This window comes from Eulemur rufifrons, chromosome 1 (assembly GCF_041146395.1).
Source record: "Eulemur rufifrons isolate Redbay chromosome 1, OSU_ERuf_1, whole genome shotgun sequence".
NCBI classification, from domain to species: domain Eukaryota; kingdom Metazoa; phylum Chordata; class Mammalia; order Primates; family Lemuridae; genus Eulemur; species Eulemur rufifrons.
The window spans coordinates 8,907,104-8,923,114 of NC_090983.1; the positions used below are offsets into that span (position 1 = coordinate 8,907,104).

At 36.0% G+C, this 16,011-nt stretch overlaps 1 protein-coding gene across 27 annotated transcripts in view; it reads left to right on the plus strand.

Annotated features, from left to right (window-relative positions):
• TRIP12 (thyroid hormone receptor interactor 12) overlaps positions 1–16,011 on the plus strand; it is a 152,754-nt gene that overhangs the window by 43,084 nt on the left and 93,659 nt on the right. For 17 of the 27 annotated variants that reach the window (XM_069472832.1, XM_069472186.1, XM_069473068.1 and 14 more), the window contains 2 exons: positions 13,403–13,528; positions 14,338–15,140. The exons of 1 other annotated variant lie outside the window; for it this stretch is intronic. In XM_069472832.1, the coding sequence (XP_069328933.1) occupies positions 13,403–13,528; positions 14,338–15,140 (929 nt within the window). The remainder of the gene's footprint in view (positions 1–13,402; positions 13,529–14,337; positions 15,141–16,011) is intronic. 9 more of the 27 variants (XM_069473793.1, XM_069473957.1, XM_069474084.1 and 6 more) reach the window with 2 other exon arrangements.

Genomic DNA, 16,011 nt, shown 5'->3' on the forward strand with positions numbered 1-16,011 from the left:
AAAGGAGGGGATATATTTCTCTCCTGATTATTCTCTCTGTTCTTTTTCACTTGTCCTTCATTACTGTCTGTAATTGAACTAGACATCTTACTCCTCTTCTGTTATTTTTCTCTTCCCCTTTCCTATAATTTTTTTTTTTTTTTTTTTTTGACTATAGCTGATCTGTTCCTCTTTTTTCTGTTCTCTTTTTCTTCTTTAGGAAATCACTCCCTTCCACTGCTTCTCTGTGTTGGCTTGCTCTCAGGGATACTTCCTAGCCTTTTCCACTTCTAGCACAGGTATTTGTAGGCTACCACCTCCTCTTGGCGATGCAGTAACTTTTTGTTATACCATGTGCATTTTTCCTGGTTTTATCAAATGGCAGTGTTGGGATTGAATTTAATTTTATAGCAACTTTTCTTACGATTGCTATAGTGATAGTTTCTTCAATATTATTTTTATTATAAAAGCAGTGTATATTGAGAATAGAAAATTGGGAAGCTTCAGGAAAAATTTAAAGAAAATAAGATAATTTTAATCCTACCACTCAGAAATACCATGGTTAATAGTTCTGTTTTATGTTCTTATAGTCTTTTCTATATGTATACTTTCAACATAAAATAATTAGGGATAATATAATATAGTAACCAGCTGTTATCCATTGATGTATTTTCTGGAATTCTGTAACATTCTCCTATGAGCAAATATTAAATATGTCCATGATTTTCTTTGATATGAAAGCCCATGATTTAAATTTGAGTGTCTACTTCCTCCTCCCTCCCCATTTTTGGCTATTAAAAAATTGCTATACCTGTTCTACTTGAATGTGATTATGGTTTTACTAAGTCAAATTCCTGAAAATAGGTTTATAGTATCTAAGGGTATGAATATTTTGAAGACTTTTAACAGATTGCCAAATTGTCTTTCAGAAAGATTGGACCAGTTTATATTTCTACTAATTCTTCAGGAGGGTGTTCATTTCTCCAAATCCTAGTTAATAGAACATACCTTTTTTTTTTTTTTTTCTTTTAAGTAACAGGTTCTTGCTCTGTTGCTCAGGCTGGAGTGTGCGGTGGCTTCATGATAGCTTATTGCAGGCTCAAGGGTTTCTCCTGCCTCAGCCCCCTGAGTAGCTGAGAGTAATAGCTTCTGCTACTCTACCCAGCTAATTTTTCTACTTTCTTTAGAAACAGGGTCTCACTATGTTGCTCAGGCTGGTCTCAAACTCCTAGCCTCAAGCTGTCCTCCCACCTTGGGTTCCCAGAGTGTTGCGATTATAGGCACGAGCCACTGCTTCTGGTCAAGCACACCATTTTTAAAAGAAAACTGTGTGGGGGGGGTGTGGGGGTGGGGGTGTGGGGGGGTCATGGGCCCAGAATTCCTTTTGTTAAAGTTAGCATTTCTTTGATTGCTATAGAATTGAAAATTTTGGCACATGTTGGCCATTTTTATTTATTTTGTGAGTTGTTAATGTTTTTTTGAGATGGAGTCTCACTCTCACCTACGCTGGAGTGCAGTAATCAATAGCTTATTGCAGCCTCCAATTCCTTGGCTGAAGTGATCCTCCCACCTTCCAGTAGCTCCTGAATAGCTGGGACTACAGGCACATGCCACCATGTCTGGCTAAAATGCTTATTCCTTTATTATTGCTTTTTATATAAAAGATACCAGCCCACTAACGTGAAAAAATATTTTTCTTAGTTTTATTACTTGTTATGTGTTTTTATTTATAAAGTTTTAAAAATTGGATAATCAAGCCTATCAAGTCTGTTTCTTTTATTAATTTGCTTTCTCCATCCCAAGCATAAATTTTTCTTCTCAGTTCTATTATGATTCTACTTTTAAACGTTTGACTGTAATATGTCTGAAATGTTTAAATGGTGAGAGGAAATGCTTGAATCCAGTTCACCCTACTTCCCACCTCCTTTAAAAGGAAGTTTTTTTTTATGATCAACTTCTTGCGTGTTAATTTCTTTTTACCTCCAATTTACGTCATCACCATCAGGAAAAAGGGTGCTTTTTGTCATTGTGCTATTCATGGTATCTCCATTTTGCATTTTTCTTCTAATTTATAAATGGAAAAACTGTCATTCTTATTTTATTGGTTTCTCCAGTAATAAGGTTAAAAATTGTAAAAAAGAGGTTTGAAAGAGATCTCCTTGAGAATACTTTTTGATGTAAATGTACTAGTACCTTTGCATATGTTATTTATCTTCCTTTATACCACTATACAGGAGAACTGACCTATTAATTTGTTCAGCTAATATTTATAAGTTTATTATATAAAAACTACAGTCTTAGTCCCTAAGGTTGGCTTGGAGAAGTATAAGGCAGTCTTAAAGAAGCTTTTAAATAGTTGGCAAGATAGGAATTGCACGTTAGAAGATAAATGACACACATTGCTAGGAAATGTAGAATTCAACATTGTAAGTCCTGTAAGTTTACTGGGGTAGTTTGAAATGTTTATAGAAGATACAGAATTTAACCAACTCTTAAAAGATAAGAATATTTTTGAAAAAGAGGATATTTATGATAGCTTTGTATTTTGGCTCTTTTCTTTAAGGATAGAATCATTTTACGTACTATATTGTGACTTGCCATACCATAGGTGCTTTTTACATATCAATACCTGTCAAGAAAACTACTTTATTCATTTTAATGTCTGAATAATTTTCCGTTATATTGGATATGTCAATTACTGTAACCACTCCTTTTTTGGTGACAGTTGGTTTCAAGTTCTTCCTCTAGCAAATGATGCTGCACTTGAGCATCCTTATTACCATTGCACACTTGTACTAGTAATTCTCTAGGCTAGGTTATTACAGGTAGAATTGCTGGCTTAAGGAGTATATTTTCAAATAATATTTACCCTATCAGAAAGTTGTCTTCTACAGGACTAGTTTCATTTGCATATAATTGTAAATTGATTATACTAAGATTATTGATTTTCGTTTTTTTCTAATATTTGCGGCTTTTGTATTTTGTAATTTCTTTTTTTTTTTTTTTTCTTTTGGAGACAGAGTCTCGCTCTGTTGCCTGGGCTAGAGTGCTGTGGCATCAGCCTAGATCACAGCAACCTCAAACTCCTGGGCTCAAGCAATCCAACTGCCTCAGCCTCCCGAGTAGCTGGACTACAGGCATGTGCCACCATGCCCGGCTAATTTTTTATATATATATTTTTAGCTGTCCAGCTAATTTCTTTCTACTTTTAGTACAGACAGGGTCTCACTCTTGCCCAGGCTGGTCTCGAACTCCTGACCTCGATCGATCCTCCCGCCTCGGCCTCCCAGAGTGCTAGGATTACAGGTGTGAGCCACCACTCCCTACCTATATTTTGTAATTTCTAATGTTTTCTAATTTTCTAACATCATAAAGAAAATTGGGAAGAAAGCATACTTATATTTGGATTAGGGTGCTTTCTAGTGAAAATAATGAAGCCACGCGCAGGATAAGCTGTCAGTGTACCCATCAATTTAATTTACCTTAAGTCTATTTTTGAAAGAAGTATAATACTGCAAAAAAAAAAATGATACGTAAAATGCGAAACTTAATTCAGATCTTTTGGTTTTAGAAACCAAAACTTGATAGTTTTTACTCTATTATTAATAAACTGAGATAATTACCATTTATTTAAAACATCTTGCAGTTTCCTTAAGTATTTCATTTATACCATTCTCCTTTAAAAATGCTTGCTTTCTGTATTCCAGATCTTATTGAAATATTAATTTCAAAAATTTTCACTTTGATGTAGCCCATACTCCTTTTCCAGTCTCAGAAATCCTATAGAAATTTGATAGCATTTGAACCATTCTTAGCACATTTATTGTAACATTTTGGAGTTCCGCAGGATCTGCAGACAGAATCCATATCTGTCTGGCTGCTTCTGCTCTTTTCATCTGTCCTTATGTCCCTGCTTCTCCCAGCCTTGTCAGTCCAGGCCGATTTCACCATCTCTTTATACACTGTGCTCATTTCTTTCCCTGTGCCCTTTCTTAGGCTTAACTTTAGGCTTCTCATCATCTTAAGCTAGGTCAAATCAAGTCATCTTTCCTCTTGAGTTTTTAAAAACATTATGCCATTTTCAAAGGGGGTGGGGAGAGAAATAATAGCCTTGATGGTTTTTGTTCTTCCTGGTGCCTCTCTTCCTGTAACAGTAGTCCTCTTTTGTAGAATGGTCTTTCATGGATTTTGAATAGTAGTTACTCTCTTATAACATGTCTTTACTCTGATCCTGGTTAGCCATTTCCTAGCCTTTGGCCAAAGCTGGGAGAATCCGCAGTACTTCATCTTTTTGAACACAGTGATGGGACTGGTGTGCTCCCATGATCCAAGCTGGGAAAAAGTGGAAACTTTAGCTTTTTCCTTTCTGCTGGCAAAGGTGGGGAAATGTGAATCTGAAGTTGTAAACTGCCATGACTCTTGCCTTGTGGAAGAAGGTGAACAGACAGAGAAGAGCAAAGAGTATATGTGTGTTAAAGTTCTAACAAGTTTCCATTTCTTAGTAATTCTTCAAAACTGTGTTGACTTTTTGCCTTCTCTAGGCTTGATTATTCCACTCTGACTTTGACTTTGGAGATGTGTGTGATATTTTAATAAAGCCTCTTTTGGCAGTTTAGAGCTCTGCCTTGATGTACTTGTAATACAAGTACATATTAGTATAAGATTGTATTCATTCATTTGTAGAACACCATGCTAGTAAGCACCATGCTCTATAGTAGTTATAGAATTGAGAGTAGGATAGCCTTTGTCACAAGCAGTCCAACCCAGTAGGGGAAATGGGCATGCAAGCTGTTACTAGAGTCAGGTGAGAAACATTTCTAGAAGTCACCTCATTGATCTGGGCTCTGCAGGCTGAAGCAGCAGTTGCAGAGTGGTTGGTGTATGTCAGCTATATTTGTCTTTACTTCACATGTGGACTCATTAGTTCCTTTCAGAGTTTGGATTTTATTTGTTATCTTTCTGTTACTTGTTTCTCTGCTCCTAAGTAGTAGATACTCAACAATTCTAATGTGGCTTAGATAACAGGAGACTTATTTCCTTGGCATTTCTAGGAACATGAATGTGACATTTTTTTTTTTTTTCCTGAAATGATGATGAAAACATGATTGATGGGAGTCAAAGAAGTGATGAAGGGCATAGTTTAAATGGACTATCTAACAAGATAGGCCAGATTATGATACAGTAAAAAAAAAAAAACAAAAAAACCTCCTAAATATTAGTAGTTTGCAATCTAGCCACTAAAAAAGTTTTCTTGGGTCAGCTACAAGCTCTGCTTCATGTCTACACATGCAGGTATTCAGATATCCTATTGTGTTGTCAAGCAAGAGAATGTGGTAAATTACACTCTGGCTCTCCAAAACTTTCCCCAGAAGTGATTCATTTCTGTTCCCATTCCCTTAACCAAAGCAAGTCACATGGCTACACATACTTCCAAGTAGCTGGAGAAATACCATCCGACCATGTGTTTGGAAAGCGGAGAAATAGAATACTCGTGATATAGCTATCAAGACTGTTTAAACATTATTTTGCATTCTTGCTTGCATCTCTATAATAGTTTGTTTCTCTAAAGTCTACTTAGTGAAATGTAGCTACTGGTATGGTGTGTTCTCTTCATTCTCCTAATTAACCAGTAAGGATGCCTTCCTTTTATATTCTTTTTCCTTCTATCTCTCTCTATCCTGTCCTTTGTTCCGTCATATGGAAATTCAAGCTTCATCTTGTTTTGGAGGAGGAGAATGTTACCGGGAGACATGGTGTGATGTGAAAATGACTTCAGTGTGCTGAATTCGAACCACTTTAAAAAAGAATTTATACTAGAATTAGCCAGGTAACTCATACTTGCTTTTTCAGTAATAGTAAATCTTACTGATATGATAGGGAGCCTAGAGTTTTAGCTGCAGAACCACATGTACATACGCTCTTCCATTTTTAATGCTGCTTTGGTAAAGCAGAGAAGGCTAGCCTGTCCCATCAGGCTTTGGGGCTGGGAGACAAGATTTACAGTGTTGTGTTAAACACTGGCGTGGTTGCCTTGGTCTAAGGAGGAACAGAGGCTGCTTTTCTCTAGTTGGAAGTTATAAACATTTGATTCTTAATAGTACCCATGTTAAATTCTTTCTTGGGCCTACAAAATAAGAGCTTTTATGTTTTTTAATTTTCTTAGTTATGTGCATTTGTTGTTTTAATAAATGTGGAATTGATTCCAAAAATTACATCATAAACATATTAGAAACCTTTAAGATGTGATCAGTTGCCATAGATTAGTTTTTGTTTCCTTTACTGAGGATTTGCTTTCATTTTTCTGATGTTCCAAACCACTTTTTACAAGCACTTCCTCAGTCTCAGAATGCCTTCCTAGAAGGGTTCAGTTTGAGTAAAAAAAATGTGAATGTATATAAATATTTCTTACATTATGTGAATAGCAAGCTTTAGTATCACATTTAGAAGGCTGTTTTCTTGTAATACAGAAAGAAAAGAAAGCAGAGGGTACCTTTTTAAAAGATTAACAGTGGTACTTTCTTACCTTTTTCTCATATACCATCTCCAAAGCCATTTATTTTGACCCATATATGACTAGGGACAGAAATACCAGCATGGGTAGAAAAAATTTAATAGTTGTAGATGGCAGGCCTTTTACTTTGATTACTGAGTTCCTAGGTATAGCTCTGGGATTGCAGATTTAGGTAGTTGAATAGCTGGGCTCAGTTTCACCTTTCCTGCCTAGGGTTCATGTGTGGCAGGCCTCACTTTCTACATCCTTAAAATGGGAATAATGCCAACCTTGGGTGTCATTTGAAGATTAAGTTAGATAATGGCTTTAATATAAGCTTAACATAATGCTTATCATGTAATCAGTGCCTTAAAAATATTTATCCAGTGGCCATCTTAAGTTTTTACCCAGGTATTTATAAAAGCCAGTGTAATTCATGAGGTATTCCATACTCCGTCACTAATGTTTCGCTAATCACTGTTTGATTATTTCGTGTTTCTACCCCTACCTCTCCTACCTACCTACTTTGTGAAATATGGGGGCAAAGGAAGTTGAGCTATAAGGTTGGTTCCCTTTTGGGGGCTGTCTTTCCCGTGGTTTTGATTCCATTGAATCCCTCCGCCACCATACATTTTCTTTCCACAGTAATGTAAGCATGGTATCTTATTCATTCATACTCAGTATATCCAGATTGTTGAACATATATATGTCTGTTCCTTTTGCCTCACTGCTCCTGACCCTGTCAGTCTCTTACTGCAAACCATTATTAAGGACAGTAATCTAGGCCCTTCCACAAGGCATTTAGAAAACTTCCCTGCTTGACTGTTACATTCTTTTCCTCAGCTTTTCATCCTGTAGGGTGAGATTTAAATGCCGTGTGGTCTGTAACCATGTATTCTATTGCTAGAAGTAATTTTTCCTTTGTTGGAAACCTTGGTAGAGCACCTGGTAGATCACTTTGTTTTATGAGACGCTGACCTTTTTGAGGACAGGGACTAGGCTGTATGTTATCTGCATTTGTATGCCCTGTTGTGACTTGCATGTGTTTGATAGTTGGTAAATGTAACATCTGTTGAAATGAGTAGCTTAGTACAATTGTTCTCAAGTTTATGAGATCCAGTGCTCACTGTGTATCGTGTATATCATATAATGTAAATATCTTTGTTATGCCCCGTTAGTATCTTGAATAAATTAAGAAGTAAATAAAATGCCTGACTACACACAGTTTAGAAATATCTATATAATGTACTGAATTTCACGAAGATGAAACAAAAGGAAAATAATTATGAAATAAGATCCTAGTAGGCAAATGCTTGGATATGCTAACACAAGATGACTGTGTATTCAGATGCTTGCATCTGTATTTGGATTGAGTGACTGTGATGCTACAACAGACTTATATGCCATAAGTGGCATATTCATCATAGACTTTAAAAATGGTGCATGACTCTTGGAAAAACTGGAAAAAACAAACAAACAAACAAAAAAAAAAAAACCAAACCCAAATAATCATTTGTAGATTCACACTCGTTCCTGGGAAATTTAACATGTATGTGAACCGCGCAAAACAAATCTAAACTGAGAAATTACAAGCATGCTTTTCACTTATGTTACTGCAACATTTTTAGTTTTTTAAATAAGGTCTTCATATATTACCAAGGCTGTATGAAATATGTGGGTTGTGGGGACAGTTCTTCATTGTGTCTGACTGTTCTGTTTATTGCCTATCCTCTACCTCTAGTCCACACCTGCCAGTAGCACTCCTGTTCCCCAACATATGTTTCCAGAGTGCTCCTTTGGGGCAGTACTACTGCGTTTAGAAATATTGCTTTACTTAATTTTTTGTTTGTTTTTGTTTTTTGTTTTGTTTTGTTTTTTGCTCTGTCATCCAGGCTAGAGTGCAGTGATGCAGTCATAGCTCAGTGGAGCCTCAAACTCCTAGGCTCAAGGGATCCTCCCACCTTGGCCTCCCAAGTACCTGGGACTGCAGCGCATGCCCCCAGGCTTAGCTTTTATGCTAATTATAGAATCATTTGGGCTAGCAGTTCATCATTACTAAATGTAGGAAGATTGGTCAGACTAATTAAGCTTCTGTTTTGTGATCCAAATAGATACATAGTATGTTCTCCACCCACGTAGAATCTACTAAGGATTAAAAATCAGTAAATTTTACAGTTAATATTAGCGAGTTTTATATTTAAAGTAGCTTAAAATGGGTATTCCACATAGATTATTGAAAATCAATGGCTTATTTAAGATATATTTTACAGCATTTTAAACCATTGAATTTAAAAAATTTTTTTTACCAAAATGAAAGCACTACCATAAAAACATTTAATTTTTAGAAGACAAAACTATAATGTTATAATTGTGTATATAAAAGCATAAAAATGTCTGCATGCTTGCACACAAATTTGGAGATGTAATTAAATCCCAGATCTATTTATATTTGGTAATATATGCATGTGTTTAAGTTATGAATATGTCTGGCTTGGAAATTAAATTAAAACAATTTAATACCTATAATATAAGGAATTAACTAGCTATGTGTAACTGACCACTTTCTTCATTTTTCCTAATATTAATTTAACAATGTGCTCTTTGATACAAAGTTAAGGTCTCTTTTAGATCTTCTCTGGAGTAGAGATGGTTTTCAGTTCTTTGGACTCCCAAGGATTTGACTAACTAGCAGTAAAAGTAAATTAAAGTAGGTAGAGGGGTACAGTCAATACTACGTGCCTAAAAGTCATCAAGAGGCATTTGAGACTTGCTTTTAAGACAGTCTTGAAAGCACATAACCCAGAGTTGATTATAGTATGTTCTGTTGCAGTGGGGGTTTCTTTTAAGGTGAATTGCCCCATATACACTTGGTAAATAGGGAAATGAAATCACTGTAACGTACAAGTAGTGTTGGTTTACAGGCAACGTTCCCTGTAGTGCTAATATATGAACAGAAATAAGGAAAGACCTCTCAATTAAAGAGGAAGGTTTTGTAATATGTGAAGACCTTACAAAAAACTTGTACATCTTGCAGAAATGATTTAATGAAATCGTTCAGTGAAAGAAATAGTTAGTACAGTGTTTTCCAGAACCACCATACATTTGTACCATCAGAAATACTCTTAGGAAGCTGAAAGCTGTTTACTCTTTGTTTATAAAGAAAGATGACAAGAAGGAAATTCTACCAGAGAATTGTATTTTTAATTTTGTTGAAGCTGGTCTTAAAATGTCTTTAAAATATTAAAACTTTTACAAAAAATAAGACTCCAAAGGGTGAAATTACTGATTATTAGTGCAAATGTTAGTAGAGATTTAATCTTTTTAAAATCGATGATGCTTTTGTTAGGACCCTCATTACAAAATAACATAGGTTTGAGTGCTCTATGCCCAATCTTACTTTTACCATTACCTCTGTTATTTTTTAGTGATTTTGCAGAAACGTGAGGGTGTTTTGTGTTTTTGTTTTTTTGTTTGGAACATCCATATGTTGTAGAAGCTCCTGAAGGCACACACACATACGCACACACAATCTTTGTGCTATAATTCACTAAATGGGCTTATTCTAGTGCTACTTAAAAGAGTTTGTTGTGAATTTTACTAGGCTATTCTACACATTTGATTTATAGTGCATATAAATTTTACTAAATCTCAAAGAAATTACGCTTTTTAATAAAATTAAAGTTGAGCATTAAGGCTTGATAAAGGAAGGAGTTGGTAAAATGAGCTAAAAGGAGGCATCCAAGACTCCTTTTTCTCTAAATACTGTGATGTTCTAATTGGCTATTCCAGATTTGCTGGCATTATTTTATGGAGATTTACTTAGAGTATTTTTGAGCATTAATAATTTATAAATGGACTTTATAAAATAGAGCTCCACTATGGGAAGGCCCCATATTGTCACTTCATGGTACCATCTGGTTGTCTATTTCTTGTGCTAAGCCAGGGTTGGAAAACTGTAGCCCATGGGCTGAATCTGGTTCATGGCTTGTTTTTGAAAATAAATTTTGATTGGAGCATAGCCATGCTCATTTGTTTGCATATTATCTATACCTGCTTTTGTGACACACGACATTGCCCACGAAGCTGAAAATATTTACTATTCTTTACAGAAAATGTGTTAAGTGCCCTGTGCTAAGCAAATAGGCAAAGGACATTCATGGTTTGTTTTTTGTTTTTTTTTGTTTTTTTTTTTTTTTTTTGAGTCAGGATCTTACTATGTTGTCTATGCTGGTCTTGAACTCTTGAACTCCTGGACTTGAGCTATCTTCCTGCGTCAGCCTCTCCAGCAGTTGGGATTACAGGTCCATGCTACCGTGCCCAGCTGATCAATATTTTATCATATTTTTTAAAAATATATTTTAACCAGTCCTCCGTGAGAGTATCAGTCGCACTGTAAAATACTTTTAGGAAAGATCTGTGTGGGCATTGTTGAATTTAAACTAGTTTTGTGAGCCTTGGTGGTGGTGGTTGTGGGATTTTTTGTTTGCTTTTTTGCTTTTTGAGAGACAGCATCTTCTTTCTCTGTCTCCCAGGCTAAAGTGTGGTGGTGTCATCATAGATCACTGAGCATCAAACTCCTGGGCTCAAGCAATCCTCTTGCCTCAGCCTCCCCAGTAGCTGGATCTTGTGCCACTATGCCCTTTCTGTTTTTAGTAGAGATAGATCTCCCTCTTGCTTAGGCTGGTGTGGGACTCCTGGCCTCAAGTGATCCTCCCACCCCTGGCCTCAAGTGATCCTCCCAAAGTGCTAGGATTACAGCTGTGAGCCAGTTTTAGTTTTTTCTAAAGTGACTGTATACTGTTTACATTTTTGTGGTCTGAGATTGAGCTTACCTGCTGAATTCCTAAGTTCATAGAAGGTGTTAGTAAGGGCATGAGAAATACTGGAGCAGATTTAGGTAGATTTAAAGTTAGCTGTGTTTTAGGACCAAAGAACAATTTATTTGGGTTAAAAAGAGGACTGCTGCCTGTATAATGGGACCAACATTAGCATGATATGGATCCATTTCTGATGACAAAGAGAATGAATCGTTTTAATTTTTTTTGAGACTTACAGGGATATGTAATAGCATATTTTCTTAAGGTTGACATTTGAATATTTAATTGTTGTGAACATTATTTTTCACAAAGTTGTTTGTCTTTGAATGATTATAGTTTTCTTTCAACATGATTTTTAAAAACCCTGTGTTTTTGTTTTTTTTGTTTTTGTTTTTTTTTTTTTTTTGAGACAAGGTCTCCATCTGTTGCCTAGGCTGGGGTGCAATGGCATGATCATAGCCCACTGCAGTCTTGAACTTCTGGGCTCAAGTGATCCTCCTGCTTCAGGCGCCTGAGTAGCTGAGACTACAGGTGCTACCTGCCACACCTCAGCTAATTTTTCTTTTTCTTTTTTTTTTTTTCTTTCAATTTAATTTAATTTAAGTTTTTTGAGATAGAGTCTCACTCTTTTGCCCAGGCTACAGTGCTGTGGTGTCAGTCTACCTCACAGCAACCTCAAACTTCTGGGCTCAAGCAATCCTCCTGCCTCAGCCTCATGAGTAGCTGGGACTACAGGTGTGCACCATCATGCCCGGCTAATTTTTTCTATTTTTAGTAGAGATGGGGGTCTCAGTCTTGCTCAGGCTGGTCTCAAAACTCCTGGCCTCAAGCAGTCCTCCTGGTTATGCCTTCCAGAATGCTAGGATTACAGGTGTGAGCCGCCATGCCCAGCCTTATTATTGAATTTCTTGGAAAAATGGAGGAAGAAAGAAAGATGCTGAAAAGAGAGCCATAGGTCCTCTTTGGAAGATATATAGTTGTATGATATCTTAAGGAATTCATGGCATCCTTACAGATTCAGTTAGAATTATCATTGCATAAGGTTTTCAATGACTCATTTCTAAGTTCTTTTGAGATAGTGTTTAGAATTAAATATAGCCTTTGAAAGTTTTTTTTAAACAAGTAAACATCTTTGATACTAATGCAACTTTAAAGTTCTCATTTGTTTACCCTCTTTTATGTGGAGGATGGATGTCAGCTATGAATTACATAAATAGCATTTATTACATTAATATCTCACCTGTGTATAACATCAGTTTTTCTGGATATATGTTAATGCATGCTTTTTATTGCTTACGTAAAGGTTAAAAAATCTAACAACTGAAAAGACAGTTTCTTCATGTTCCTCAAACTTGCTTTTAGAGCAGTGCTGGTATAAGGATTTGTTTTATTGTAAATATGATGCAACCATATCAATGGTGGAATCTTTTGAATGTGTTTGGAACATTTTGTGATAAATTCTGTGTCCCTCTTTTTATTGTGTACTTTGTATTGACTAGTACTTTAAATTCTTAGCAGCAAATATCACTATTAATATATTGATTTCATGTAAGTTTATTTACTGTTTAGTGCTTCTGATGATTTTCTGTGTAAAATCAGTTTTGAGAATTGGTTCATCTGCCTCTGCATTTGCTGTGCTTACCTGAATTTTAATATGCAAATTGAAAATCAGTATGTGGGACTCACAAATTGCCTTTTCTATACATTTTTAAAGCCATTGTAGTCACATGGTCTATTAAAAAAATAGTGTTTCGGTCTTAAGTCTGGATTTGCCTTTTATAAAAATGTAGCATATTTCAATGTAGTAAAATTGCTGAAAAATTTACTGTTGCTTAAGCAACCATAATGATGCTATACAATTATGACAACTGGTAATAAGAAACATTAAGTCTTGAGTTATTGAGGGGGTTGGTTCTGAGAGGCAAATTTCTTTTTCCAGATTATTTGATAGAATGATAATTGAATTTTATGAATATTTGGAAAAAGGGTAGGGTCAATAAAGAAGAATTGGGAGGCTTTTTTTTTTTTGTTTTAAAGTGTGAAAATATTTCACTTTCAATCTTGTGTTTGCATCCCAGTTTCCTGATAGATTTCTGTTTTGATTTTCTGCTGACAGGTCACATTTAGGGCAGGCAAAACATAAGGGATATAGCCCTCCTGAGAGTAGAAAATCTAATTCTAAGGCACCCAAAGTGCAGTCTAATACTACTTCTGAACTGTCAAGGGGACACCTTTCTAAAAGGTAAATCTTCACATTGCTTATACATTTTCAAGGCAGAATTATATGCATTGAAATCATTGCATAGTGTTAAAATTTAATCATTTTATTCCAAAATGTTGTGATACGTGTTTTCATTCTTTTCTGAGGGTAAATTTAGGTTTAAAAGTTTATCACCTTTGCAGAGATTATTATTACAAGAAATTTTTTCCTTGTTTAGAGAGTTGCGAGGTTCCTATTTTGCTTAAGAAACCTTTATAGGCATCTAAAATGTGGTCTTGCCATTTCCTTTAATTTTTATTTTCAGAGCCAAAGTTCAAGTCAATGATTCCTAAGATCTAATTTGTAGGAGTCTTTGGAGAGAAATGTTAACTGAATATTTGCTAGTACTACAGTATAAAAATGTCTAACCTTAAGTTTGAAAGCACGTATGTTAATGCTTATTTCTTCTAAGCCTTGACAAAGCAGTTGTACTTGTGAATAAAGCATCAACATTCTAATTTCCACTGGTTCTGAACCATAATGCTTTCTTTTTCTTTTAATCTAAAGTCTTGTTTTGTGATTAGGAGTGTTAGTGTCAGTAATCTTTGGGTAAAGAAACCCTTATCTTCTCATCAAATATTTTACTATTCCAAAGTCACACCCGCTTCCCCCCCCCAAATTTGAACCATTTGAAAACCTGTATTTATTTAATACTGGACTTATTAGGAAAATTTTTGTGCATTTTTTAAAGCACTTGTTTCCAGGGATTTAAGAAGTTAGTAAAATAAATATTATACATGACAGGTTTAATGGTGACAGGCTATTAACTCTTTTCTTATCTAACCTCTTAGAAGCTGCAGTTCATCATCTGCTGTCATAGTTCCACAACCAGAGGATCCAGACAGAGCCAATACTTCAGAAAGACAAAAAACGGGGCAGGTGCCTAAGAAAGACAATTCTCGAGGAGTGAAGCGCAGTGCTAGTCCAGACTACAACAGGACCAATTCTCCTAGCTCTGCAAAAAAACCAAAAGCACTTCAGCGTACTGAATCTCCCTCAGAAACGAGTAAGCCACATAGTAAGTCAAAGAAGAGACATTTAGACCAGGAGCAACAACTGAAATCTACACAATCACCATCAACAAGCAAAGCTCATACCAGGAGGAGTGGGGCCACCGGTAGTTCACGGAGTCAAAAAAGAAAGAGGACAGAGAGTTCCTGTGTAAAGAGTGGTTCTGGGTCTGAATCAGCTGGTGCCGAAGAGAGATCTGCAAAACCCACCAAGCTGGCTTCAAAATCGGCCGCCTCAGCCAAAGCTGGGTGTAGCACCATCACTGATTCTTCTTCTGCTGCCTCTACTTCCTCCTCCTCATCTGCTGTAGCCTCGGCCTCCTCTACTGTACCTGCAGGTGCCAGGGTGAAACAAGGAAAAGACCAGAACAAGGCCAGGCGTTCCCGTTCAGCGTCGAGTCCCAGTCCCAGAAGAAGTAGCAGGGAAAAGGAACAGAGTAAAACTGGTGGCTCTTCAAAATTTGATTGGGCTGCTCGTTTCAGCCCTAAAGTTAGCCTTCCTAAAACAAAACTGTCTCTTCCAGGGTCTTCTAAGTCAGAGACATCAAAACCTGGACCTTCTGGATTACAGGCCAAATTAGCAAGTAAGTTATAGAAAGATCTTTTTCTTTAAAGAAAATTTATCATGGCTTGTCAAAAGTGATTATGCTTTCAAGGTAGGTTTTTTTGGTTTCTTTTGTGTGTGTGTGTGTGTGTGTGTGTGTGTGTTTCTTGTTTTTGTTTTGTTTTTTCAGTCTGAGACAAGTCTTAGAGGTACTGCTGTCCCTGTAATTATGTACCTAATAGTATGTAATAACTAATAGTATGTTTAGTTTTATGGAGACAGATAAAGAATGCTGCCTTCCTCTTATTACTAAACCATCACAGTTTAGTGTATCTTTCTTGGTCTGTGCGGCATCTGCTACTTCAGTTATTTCCTAATATTGGGATGGGACATAAAGTTGGATTTTCTTCTACACCAGATACAAAATTATCATTTAGGTATGAGATTTTTAGTTTTGAGTTGCCATGATCAGAGATGAAATATTCTCTTTGATATTATGTATTATGTGTTCTTGATTTATAGAAAAACAAAATGTACCCTGATGTAAATTAAACCTTATTCATATTTTATATTTCATGGCCTTTAAGGAGCTCAGTCTAAAGAGGAATACCTTTATGTTTTATACAGTAGTCTGGGTCCCAGGTGAATGGGAAAGAATTCTTGATGGGAATTCTTGAATGGGAAAGTCTTCTTGAAGTTTGCCGTGGAATAGGAAGAACTAATGTTTGATAATAATACATTCAACCAAAGAAACAGAAACTAGTTGGAGGAAACAATGTTATGTATATTCCTTCATGAGCCAGCCTTGGAGATCTCCAGGCACTTTCCCCCTCTCTTTTTCCCAGAAAAACTTCTTCAGGAAGCCAGCTATTATATCATTAGAACTGGTGATGACACTCTTGAATTATGTG